The sequence below is a fragment of the Saccopteryx leptura genome, chromosome 3 (assembly GCF_036850995.1).
Source record: "Saccopteryx leptura isolate mSacLep1 chromosome 3, mSacLep1_pri_phased_curated, whole genome shotgun sequence".
Lineage (NCBI taxonomy): Eukaryota > Metazoa > Chordata > Mammalia > Chiroptera > Emballonuridae > Saccopteryx > Saccopteryx leptura.
In genome coordinates this window covers 94,543,375-94,555,579 of record NC_089505.1, presented here as the reverse complement: position 1 = coordinate 94,555,579, position 12,205 = coordinate 94,543,375, and the positions used below count along the sequence as shown (strand labels likewise).

The 12,205-nt window shown below is 49.2% G+C and overlaps 1 protein-coding gene across 1 annotated transcript in view; it reads left to right on the top strand.

Annotated features, from left to right (window-relative positions):
- The window catches only part of FBXO42 (F-box protein 42), an 81,020-nt gene extending 73,832 nt beyond the window's left edge, over positions 1 to 7,188 (top strand). The window contains exons 8-10 of the mRNA XM_066375182.1: positions 285 to 341; positions 1,771 to 1,887; positions 2,383 to 7,188. Coding sequence (XP_066231279.1) covers positions 285 to 341; positions 1,771 to 1,887; positions 2,383 to 3,498 — 1,290 coding nt within the window. The 3' untranslated portion in view covers positions 3,499 to 7,188. The remainder of the gene's footprint in view (positions 1 to 284; positions 342 to 1,770; positions 1,888 to 2,382) is intronic.
- Positions 7,189 to 12,205: the final 5,017 nt, after the last annotated feature.

Here is a 12,205-nt window from a genome sequence, read left to right as displayed (position 1 = left end):
CCAAAGCATTTACTTTGCTGTTTCATTTCTTAAGAGAACCCTGCATTTTATGTGGTTGGCACTCTCATGTTAATATTTGATCGACAAAGAATATATCCATTCAGGTGAATCATCATTTTGTTCACAGGCATCAAAATTGACATGGGAGACTGGAGAGCTTGTGGTAACTAGAAGTAATACTCTCATTTAGGAGCTGGGTAGGCTATTTTCATATATGACTGAAGCATAGGCGGTCAGATGTCTGCATCTTTATAGTTTTATTTTAAATGTCTTCCTCGCCCCAGATCGTGATAGATGATGCAACTATCTTAATCCTTGGCGGGTGTGGCGGTCCCAATGCTGTGAGTATTGCTGCTGTGGCACTCCTATGCACATGCTGCTCAGTGTTCAAAACTTGCTTCCGCCTGACCTGTGGTGGTGCAGTGGATAAAGCGTCGACTTGGAAATGCTGAGGTCGCCGGTTCGAAACCCTGGGCTTGCCTGGTCAAGGCACATATGGGAGTTGATGCTTCCAGCTCCTCCTCACCTTCTCTCTCTCTCTCTCTCTCTCCTCTCTGTCTCTCTCTCTCCCTTTCTCTCTCCTCTCTAAAATGAATTTAAAAAAAATTAAAAAAATAAAAAGAGGCCCTGGCCGGTTGGCTCAGCGGTAGAGCGTCGGCCTAGCGTGCGGAGGACCCGGGTTCGATTCCCGGCCAGGGCACATAGGAGAAGCGCCCATTTGCTTCTCCACCCCTCCGCCGCGCTTTCCTCTCTGTCTCTCTCTTCCCCTCCCGCAGCCAAGGCTCCATTGGAGCAAAGATGGCCCGGGCGCTGGGCATGGCTCTGTGGCCTCTGCCTCAGGCGCTAGAGTGGCTCTGGTCGCAATATGGCGACGCCCAGGATGGGCAGAGCATCGCCCCCTGGGGGGCAGAGCACCGCCCCTGGTGGGCATGCCGGGTGGATCCCGGTCGGGCGCATGCGGGAGTCTGTCTGACTGTCTCTCCCTGTTTCCAGCTTCAGAAAAAAAATGAAAAAAAAAAAAAAAAAAAAAAAAAAAGAAATAAGGTGCCTCACCTTAAAAAAACAACAACAAAGTCATTTATCTGAGGCATAAATAGGATTTCTCATAAGAGTGTACCACCCTACATCATGTCAAGGGTGTGGGGAAAAGCTTAATTAAAAAAAAAAAAACAAAAAAAAACTTGCTTCCCCAGTCTCGTCCTATAAGACTTATTTTGTGACATTTCCATTTAGAAAGTACCTTTTCCATTTGGGTATATAGCCTTTGTATTTTCTGGCCCTTTTCTTCACTTTTTTTTGGGGGGGAGGGGAGTTGCTTTTAATCAGAAACATTCATCTCTCAAATATTCATATCTATATTCTTACTTTCACCTGTCCTTTAGGCTATAAGGTTTGCTGCTATCACTTTTTTCAAGGAGGGATTAGACAGAAAAAGCAGATTGATAGCTGCTGGAGTTTATGTGGAATTTATTTTAAGAATGCAGGTCCATAATACACACACACACACACACACACACACACAACCACAGGCAAAATTGAAAACCACTTAAAATTGATTCATGGGTCACAAGCACGATTTCTTATGCCCGGCCAGTGGTAGTATATGAATGAATGAAGGCATGGATAATGAATAACCAAAGATTTTGCTGTTCCTTCTGAAGAGCCCATAACCTCTCTAGACCAGACGACACAAGTGTGAGATTTAGCTGTGTGTGTGTGTTATGTAACATGAACCACACCTGAGTCCTATTGTTGGTCCTTCTCTTACAGCTGTTCAAGGATGCTTGGTTATTGCACATGCACTCGGGTCCCTGGGCCTGGCAGCCACTCAAAGTAGAAAATGAAGATCACGGGGCCCCGGAACTGTGGTGCCATCCAGCTTGCCGGGTAAGCAAGGATCTGACAGGCCAGCAGAAGGAGAGGTCCTAAACTCCAAACAAAATTAACTGGTCAGATTTCCAAGCAAATGTGTGTGGAAAATGAAAACACCTTGATACCATGAAATAAGAGGACGTTAACCATAGCTCCTTGTGAATTTCTCACATATGAATCCCTAGAAGAGAGTGGGCCTTACTCATCCCTCAAGTCCCAGATTTAAGCATCTCTTTGTCTATAAAATTTTCTCTAGGGTCCCTCAAACAAAAACTGATTTTTTTCCACTTTAGCTTTATTCTGTAGACATAATTCTAATGATAGCATGTCACACTTAGCAACAGATTGCTTCCGCGTCTGTCTCCCCTTCTAACCTAGATGGCAGACTACATTATTTTCATCTGTATCTGAGGAACCTCTAAAATGCCTGGCATATCCCAAATGCTGGTGATAAAATGTTTGATAGTTGAAAGGATGACCGGAACTGAGCACCAGTCTTTTGCTTTCCAGGTGGGGCAGTGTGTAGTGGTCTTCAGCCAGGCTCCCAGTGGGAGAGCCCCGCTCAGCCCCAGCTTGAACTCTCGCCCATCACCCATCAGTGCCACTCCTCCAGCCCTGGCTCCCGAGACCCGAGAGTACCGCTCTCAGTCTCCAGTAAGGAGCATGGATGAAGCTCCGTGTGTTAACGGCCGCTGGGGAACTCTGAGGCCCAGAGCGCAGAGGCAGACCCCCTCAGGTTCCCGGGAAGGAAGCCTTTCCCCAGCCAGAGGAGATGGCTCTCCGGTCCTCAATGGTGGGAGCCTGTCTCCAGGAACAGCAGCTGTTGGTGGCGCTTCCTTGGACAGCCCTGTGCAGGCCGTATCACCTAGTACTCCCTCTACCACTGAAGGCTGTGACCTAAAAGTGGGACTTTCTTTGGCCCCTCGGCGAGGGTCACTACCAGATCAGAAAGATCTGAGATTAGGATCGATAGATCTGAATTGGGACCTGAAACCTGCTTCCAGTAGCAATCACATGGATGGCATGGACAACAGGACAGTTGGGGGAAGTGTGAGACACCTTCCTGAACAGACAAATGGTGTGCATACCCCGCCACATGTGGCCAGTGCTCTTGCAGGAGCTGTCTCCCCAGGTGCCCTGCGTCGGAGCCTGGAAGCCATCAAGGCAATGTCATCCAAAGGCCCTTCGGCCTCCGCAGCACTAAGTCCTCCTCTGGGATCGTCTCCGGGCTCCCCTGGGAGTCAGAACCTGAGCAGTGGGGAGACGGTGCCTGTTCCCCGGGCCGGGCCTGCCCAAGGAGACGGGCACTCCTTACCTCCCATTGCCCGCCGCCTGGGCCACCACCCTCCACAGTCCCTAAATGTCGGCAAGCCCTTGTACCAGAGTATGAACTGCAAGCCCATGCAGATGTACGTGCTGGACATTAAAGACACCAAGGAGAAGGGGCGGGTCAAATGGAAAGTATTTAATAGCAGTTCTGTGGTCGGACCTCCTGAAACCAGTCTGCACACAGTGGTACAAGGCAGGGGTGAACTCATTATATTTGGAGGACTCATGGACAAGAAACAGAATGTGAAGTACTATCCAAAAACAAACGCCTTGTACTTTGTGCGAGCAAAGAGATAATAAGTTCTAAATCCCTTTCCTTTTCTGTGGCTTTTAATTTGGAATTTTCCAGTGTGCAAGCATTTGGACTGAGAATTGGGAAAACAAAGGACAAAATTACTCCCACAAACCAAAACCCCACTTCCCAACCTCACTCACTCCAGGCTGGGATCAAATCTCCATTAAAAAAAAGATTATATATAAATATATATTATATAGCCAACTCTGTTTACAAAGAGGGAGAGATCTCCGTCCTGGTTCAGATAAAATTGTTGCTGTGTTTTAGCAGAGGCTGTGCTGCCTTTTTCTACTTTGCTGGTAACTAGACCAAGAATTTAGGGAACAGACTAATATCAGAACTTTCCTAAAGAAACTGAAGAGCCCCCTGTAAATCTCTATGTGGCCTTCCCAGAGTTAGCAAAAGAAAGGGCGTGTGTCAGATGCACAAGTGAGGTTTCAGATTCGCGTGTGTCAGGTGCTGGCCAGGTGAAAGTAACTGATAGGAAACTGTTCTTCCCCTTCTCTCAAACCACAGAGGACCTGTGAAAACGTCTCTTTGCAGTTACGCCCTGTGCCTGGCCCATTCTACCCTTTGTGACTGAGTGCAGTCACCCAACAAGGGGTTTTGTTCCACATTTGTGTGCTAGGACCATCGTGGAGCAGTGTGTGTGCAGCGACACCTGTCCGCCTCCTGTCCGCTGGTCTTTTGAGAGCTCCCTTCGTGTCTCAGAAAACATTTCGGTATCTGATTGTGGAATTTCCTGACAATTATACTTGGTTGCAAGTTGCCAAAAACCACATTTGTTCTTTTCCTTCCCTTAAAACTTGATCTTCAAAAGCGGCCTTTCTTTTCTTCTTCTTCTTCTTCTTCTTTTTTTTTTTTTTTTTTTTTTTTTTTTTTTTTTTTTTGCATGTGCACATTTTTTTAAAGTCCTAAAACCTTTCTCAGTTTTTGTTTCTTTTATAAAGCTCAAGTGCCCAGAGAAATCTCTTAGAAATATTTCTGGATTCTTTCTCTGGAGTGACTAAGGGGCTCATAGGGAATTCTGAGATGCTAGGATCGAAAGGGATCCTTGCAACTTGATAGTATAAACTCTTTTCCTTATGGACTTCTTTTTACTTCTAAAGCACGTTGGGCACACCCATCCATGTTTGTAAACTGTGGAAATTAATCCTGAGACGGAGTCCTGATAACAATTCCTTCTAGAAATTATTTGTACCCTTGTCGTGACACGCATTTTTCTGCCTGGCTGTTAACTGGTGATTGAGTATCATGTGCTTGACCTTCGGAGCACCTACCCCTCCGTGATTGTCTTGTTCATGTGTCACTCAGACAAGGCTGAGATAAGATGCAACCAACCAGAGCATTTCTTTGGTTGATGGAGGAAGTTACATGGTCTCTAAAAACCATGGCCTGGACACATTGGGACCACTTAAATGTGGATTTTTGGTGATTTCTTATCAAAAGAAAGAGGATTTTTATTTTGACTTTAGGATTTAAATTTCAAAACGTTGCATTTTCCACGCCCACACTCCCCTTTTTCTTGTTAGCTTTCCCAAGCACAAGCCTGCTGCAGCTGGCCCTGGGTCCTGGCTTTCAGTCAGTGCTCAGCAGTCCGTCTGATACGTCTGTTTTCTCCTGTTAAATCATGTTGAATCCTTTCCCCTAGTCATTAGCTTTTACAATGTGGTCTTGGTGGGAAAGCCCCCGGTGCCAAGCCCAGGAACGGGCCAGCACACAGGGAGGGCGTGCGTTCCAGAAACTGCTCTGTGTGCTCCCTTAGATGAGGAAACGACCATGTGCCTCCTCACTGTGGTGTCCAGCTGCTCAGAGCTCAGCACTCGGCTTTCCAGACTCCCTGCTCTGGGGCTGCTGCCAGGCCTTCCTTGGCAAAGACTGTTAGATCATGTGGGGTCCTTGCTCACAGGAGAGAGCTAGCCTAGATGATTAGCAATTTTGGCATTATTGCTGTTGCTGAACCTTGTTTATGACATTGTGTCTGTGCATGGACAGTGCCTCCAAACTCGGTCCCTGTTTAAATATACAGTATTTGGAAGGCTGAAAGTGCAGAATCCCAGCTCTGTGGTCTTTCCCTTTGTCCTGTGGCCTTTGCAAGCCAGCGGCTAACTTGTTGATTCCTCCTGCTTTCCCCAGGCAGGCGGGTTACTAGACGATTCCTTTAGAAAGTGACCCGGCCCCTCAACTCCCTGGCATCCCAGTACTGCCCCTGCCCCTCGGAACCAGGCGGTCCATTTACAGCTCTTCCAGAAACATCTCCTGGTGGCGGTGATGGCGGTGGTGGCGGCAGCTGTGGGGCACTGTGGGCGTGTGCTTGGGGACAGCGGTGCAGCACCCTCCAGGCCATCGTCTCCTCGGGCCCCGTGAAGCCAGTGCACGGGCACTGGCACTCAGGGCTCTCAGCTGAGGTGACCATTTCCACAGCGCCGTGGGAACTTCAGTCAGATCAGATTTAACTACAGCTCCCGTTTTGACATGATGCCAATTTTGTCTTAAAATTCACTGAGAAAAATGAGACAAAATATTTTTTTTAAACCCTCAGGAGCACCTAGAGCAAATATTTATCAGTATTTAAGTATTTAAAGTACATTTTGTTTCTACTTGAAGCTTTAAGCCCTTCCATTCCTGCAAGTGTGCCTTTGAGAGCCCCCATGGCATAGTGATTCCTGGCCACCTTGTTGACCTCGAGTACTGAAGTCTCTTCCTACCCTCTGGGACGGAGCTTCCTGTGTCCTCATTCTGCAGTGTGGGCAGCAGAGAGGGTTCTGGATTTTTGTCCACACTTGGGTGGTGGGCTCCACAACCCCCACCCACCCCACATTTTGGGAGAACAAATTAGGTGTCGAGAGCTGCTTAAATTTAATGATGAGGCCATATTGTGCTTAATCTCCTCCCAGTCCTCTGTGGATTGATTTGATTTTTATGTTTGAGTTTTATATCAAGAGCTGAAACCATGAACTATCCCAGGAACTGAGATGGGACTCTTGAAAAATGGAGAAGAGTAAGAAAGAAAACCAACTTAAGAAACCTTGGCTTTGGAGGACAGAAAGCCACCATCCAGTGGAAGACAAAGGGGTGCCTCCCTTCCCTTTTGCTTTATCTTTCTGGGTTTTCTTCTGCTTTGCTTCTTTCCTCCCCCTGCAAAGTGGTTTTCCTGGTTGGGTTGTCTGTCCATCCTTGTCCCTGTGGGGATCCTGGCATGGTGTGTACTCTGCTTTGCGTTATCAGCGGTGTCTTACCAGCGCACATATCAGCTGGGAGGACCTGAAGACACCCGGGGGCAAGGAAGCCAAATTTTGAGGCCCGGACCCCCACGAATGGCAGAAGGCATGTTCTGCATGGTCACCAGTAAGCGGCTCCCTCTCACCATCACAGTCAAATGAGAGCCAACCTGAGGCTCTGCCTCCATCTGTGCTCTCTCTCCCTGCTCTGCTTCCGTCCCACCAACCAGGGTCATGTCAGCGCGCACCCGGTGTGCCCTGGCGAAGCTGGTGCTGAGAGATGTTTCTCACACAACTCAGGGTCCCGGTTGGCTTCCCCTGAGATGGTCATTTTAGGCACATAATGGTGTAGGAATGAAAAAATGGATTTGATTTAATTGATATTTAAATCTGTGTCAATTTCATTTTTTTGTTGTTGTTTTCCCCTGATGACTTTTTAGCCATTTAACAAATAAAACAAAATGGACAGAATTGTCTTAACTGTTTTATTGGTAGGAAAGAAACAAAGCTACGATGGCGAACCGTTGAGGTTGGGAATTAAAGTCGGAGGCAGAGTCGTTGGAAAGACGGGGGAAGGTTGTGGTTCGGGGCTGAGGTGGAGAGCCGCGCTGTCCTGAGGACCAGGTTATTTCATGCTGCCGCGCTGTCCTGAGGACCAGGTCATTTGATGCTAACGCAGCTCTGTTCTTGGTGCTTGAAGAACTTGGTGTTTCCGAGCCTCGGTAACACCTTGCAGTGGAGACCTGGGAGAGGTGATGAGCTTGTAGCTTGTCAGCGGCAGGCTGACATCTCCAACATTACTGGCCTCCTCATCGAAGATGAGGACAGAGGCGCCAGGGTCCTGAAGCAGCATAGCAGGTGGTGGCTGGTGACGCAGGCCTGGAGCCCTCAAGGCCTGAGCTCTAATCCCTGCCTCCCCTCCTGACAGCTCAACCTTGGGTACAACTTTCCTCATCCATGAATATAGTAGTTTCTGTTTTATTTTGTTTTTCCATTGATTAGAAAGAGAGAGAAAAAAGCGTTAACTTGCCCCACTTAGTTGTTCCACTTAGTTGTGCATTTATTGGTTGATTCTCATGTGCGCCCTGACCAGGGATCAAACCTGTGACTTCGGTGCACCAGGACAACACTCTGTTCCTGAGCCACTTGGCCAGGGCCTAGCTATTTCTATTTTACAGGATCATGAGTATCAATTGAAGTTGGATATGAAAAGCACTGGTACAGTTCCTGGCGCATAGGAGGTGCTCAGAAAATGGTGGCTCTTATAATTAGCCCTTGAAGAAGATACAGGATCTTGAAGGAAAGGGCCGGGCTCAGCGTGTGAATTGTTAGGAGCATGCTGATACTAAGGATGATGCGTGTCTGGAGTTCTCCGGCTCATCTGCTAGATGTCATGAGAACCTCAGAGGCTTCTGCCTCTCGCGAGCAGTAAATAGCAGCTGCTGCCGTAAATCAGGTCAGAGTTGTCTCAGTTGTTTAATCTCCCTTTTGGACTTTTTTCTTTAGTTTACCAGTCAAATTTAGCCTCTGGCACATTTGTCTGCCTGGATTCAAAGGCGCATTTAATTGACTCCCAATCTGGAAGTATCAATGGGGGGCTGATGGCATGAGTCTGCCCACCTGTGTGGAGGCTTGGGAGAAGCCAGGCACCATCATGGTAGCGGGCTACAGCCCTGAAGCCATTTTCTGAGGATGTGCCAGTTGCTCACACCCTTGGGTCTTTGTGCCAGCCATGGTTATGTTCTTTTCATTCAGTACTTACGAAATCAACCTTGTCCTAGGCTCAGGTTCTGTGTGACTGCAGCTCTTGTCCCAAGCTGCAGAATGACACTTTGATTTCCAGTATGTGGTCTGATGCTGTCTGTGCTACTTACCATACTCTGAGGCACACAGCAAACTTGAGTGTGATGTGAGTAAGGGCCTTGGGAGCAAAAGGGCCTGGCTCCTTCTGCTGACACCTACTCGGTTGGCAGTGATTGGGGTAGAATGATGGTTTTGAATGCTTCCACAGCTGCCCTTGTGGAAGGGTTGGGCTCTACAAGGTCAACTGGGTAGAAGCTGTAGGGAAGAGATTTCAGGGTCATCGGGAAGAACTTTGTTACGGTCAGAGCTCTGTGTAACGGGTGGGACCGGTTCAGCATCACTAGAGGAATTCAAGCATTGCCTGGATCGTCAGCCTATGGGATGTCGTAGAGGAGGCGATGGTTAGTGCTTAGGTTGCTGGCGGTGATTGGTGGTCCTGGGAAGGAGGCAGACATTGGTGCCTGGGGAAGGCCCCCAAGCCCAGCCTTCGGGGCAGGTCATCCTGTAAGGCTCCCTGACAGCATCCCCACTCGGTCTGTCCATGCCAGAGGCCGTGATGAGCATGTTCCTGTTCTGAAGAAGATCAGAACATGAAAACAACGTGGACAGCCCCAGGGCAGAGGATGTGTGGGAGCAGGGTGGAGGGGACTGCTGGTTTGGGGAGAAATCTTCATGTGGAGAACACCACAGAAGATCCATGACTCACCCAAGGCCTTGCAGGAGTTGGCAGTCCCTGCCTTTCTGTGCAGGCCTAGCAGCACCCCAGGCCACTCCCATGGGAACTAAAGGACCAGAGGCCTGTGTGCATTTGGCTCGAAGTTACAGCACCTCGCTAGAGAAAGGGCAACTCCAGACTCCTTTCTCCTCGGTCTTCGCAGCTCCTCTCTCGCTGGCTCTGTGGAGGGCAGTGCAAGAATCGGTGACTTGGACAAGACCAAGGCCTTGCACATATCAATACCCTGAGCTAGCTCTTCAGCCCAAGCCTCACGTCACCCTAATCCAGGGAACCCCAGAAGACCAGGCTTTGAGCACCCTCGGGTGTAGGCAGGGCAGGAGGCACCCCCTCGACACCGTGCAGGTGGCCTGCTTGTGCTGCCACACTTAACAGATGTACCCTTTTCTGTGCCGTCTCACCTGCCTCCCCCAGGCAGAGGGGAGCATCGCCAACTGAGGTCAGCCTCCTGGTCTCTGGCCACGACTATCCCTACCACTCCTCTCTACAGTACCAACCCACAAAAGCCGGTCAGCATTCTTGGGGATTCTTTGTGAGGTAATAATTTCCCCATTGCTGGAAGTGTTCAAGCAGATATTAATAACTGGCATGGGATGGGATGATAGAGCTGATTTATGCAGATCAAGAATGGCACCAAGGGACCCCTGCATGTCCTTTTAACCCTTGAGACGTTCTGTGGGCTCTGAACGGATTCCTAGAGATGATGCTGGCCTGGGACACGGGCACAGACTTTGGGCCAGGAAAGACCTTGGTTCAAAAGCTGGCCCTGTCACTTTGACCACTTCCTGGAGTCTCAGTTTTATCACTAAAATGGCAATGATGCTGCCAACCTCACTGTCTAGCAATTTAACCAGAACCGGCAATAATTGTTAAGGCCTATGGAATGGTGTGATTCCCTAAAAGGCCACCTGGGGGCACCCTGTGAAAGGCTTTGCGTCTCCGGTGCTCTGTCAGAGGCTGCCTTGAGAAGGAAACTGAATGTGCTGGAGGAGAAAAAATGCCCATTTTTCCTCCAACCTCTGTTGGTAAAGCCTAGGTGGGACCCTTTTGCAGGCACCTGCTGTGCTTCTGAGCACCACTGCCAGGCTGGCTGGCCTGCCCCCTCTGCCCCAGCCCCCACCTGTGGGAAAGCCAGTGTTTTCCCCAGGGGCTGGGCTCTGGGCCCAGGCCCTGTCAGCACGCACAAAGCTAAGCTAATGTTTTAAGTAAATGTTTAAGAGGCTGGAAGAGTGTGTCATGCCCCCACCAGGGAACGTGTCTGCTTGCTCCTGCAGGGAAGAGAAGGGGGGCTGCGGGCCAGGCCTTACCAAGCGGAAGCCTGAGAGGAAGAAGGAAGCTCCTGTCCTATCCCAGGGCCGAGAGTCCTGGGCTGCTGCCCACCTGGAGGAAGACCAGCAGAGCCCAGAACCACCCTGGGGATTATCCGTTCTCCACCTGCATGCCCTGAGCATGTACTGAGCCCTGGGCACTGAGACACTCAGACACTTCTCTGGGTGCAGTGGCAAGCCACCAGAGGGCTTTAAGCAGGGGACTTGACACTGAGGCTGTCCAGGTCAAGGACACAAACCTTGTGGCCGAGCCCAGACCTGCTCAACCCAGCCTCAAGAATTTCCTTAGGCCTGACCAGGCGGTGGCGCAGTGGATAGAGCGTCGGACTGGGATGCAGGGGACCCAGGTTCGAGACCCTGAGTTCGCCAGCTTGAGCAGCGCAGGCTCATCTGGTTTGAGCGAAAAGCCCACCAGCTTGAACCCAAGGTCGCTGGCTCCAGCAAGGGGTTACTCGGTCTGCTGAAGGCCCGCGGTCAAGGCACATATGAGAAAGCAATCAATGAACAACTAAGGTGTTGCAACGCGCAATGAAAAACTAATAATTGATGCTTCTCATCTCTCTCCGTTCCTGTCTGTCTGTCCCTGTCTATCCCTCTCTCTGACTCACTCTCTGTCTGTGTAAAAAACAAACCAAAAAAAAAAAAAAAAGAACTTCCTTAGGCATGATTTGACAGCTCCAACCCCAAATCCTGTATTTAAAAATGGAATCTGGACATTTTTAATCTTCCCCTTCTCTTTACCCTACTGCCCTGCTTCTAAGTGTAGTTGCCTGGTTCTTTGATTTTATTCCCACGGGAGTGTGGACTACCCAAGGGCAAGGCCTGTGTCTCTCACTGTTTCCTCCCAGCGTCTGGCCTGGCACAGGGAGTGCTCATATAAGTATTTGACAAACACATGTCCTAGTCCACTCCGGCCTGGAATGTTCACCCTGCTTCCTGATTGGTTCGTCCAGCCGTTCCCCAAGCTGTAGTGATAGCCAGTCGTCAGTCAACACATTTTATTATCTTCTTACTACACGTCAGACATACCTCCAGGTAGTGGGGATTATTATAGACTGAATTATGCCCCCTGAAAAATGCATATGTTGGAAGTCCTAACCCCCAATACCTCAGAATGTGATCATATTAATGGATAGGGTCTTTACTAAGGGGGTTAAAGTAAAATGAGGTCATAGGGTGAGTTCTGAATCAATATGACTGCTGTCCTTACATGAAGAGGAGATTTGGACATAGACTCCTACAGAAAGAGGGCGACGTGAAGACAGAAGATGGGTCAACCTACAAGCCAGAGAGACAGGCCTGGAACAGATCTTCCCTCACAGCCCTTGGAAGGAATCAGCACTACCAACACCTCGGTCTCCAACCCCTAACCTCCAGAACTGTCTATATATGATACATTTCTGTTGTTGAAGCCGCCCAGCGTGCAGTACTTTGTTTCTGCGGCTCTAGGAAGCTAATACAGGACTATAACAATAAAAAGACGAGGCCTTGTCCTAAACACATTTTAAAATTTCAGGATCGGCCCTGGTCAGGTAGCTCAGTTGGTTAGAGCCTTGTCTTGATACCCCAGGGTTGTGGGTTTGATCCTGGTCAGGGCACAAACACACACAAGAATCAACTGATG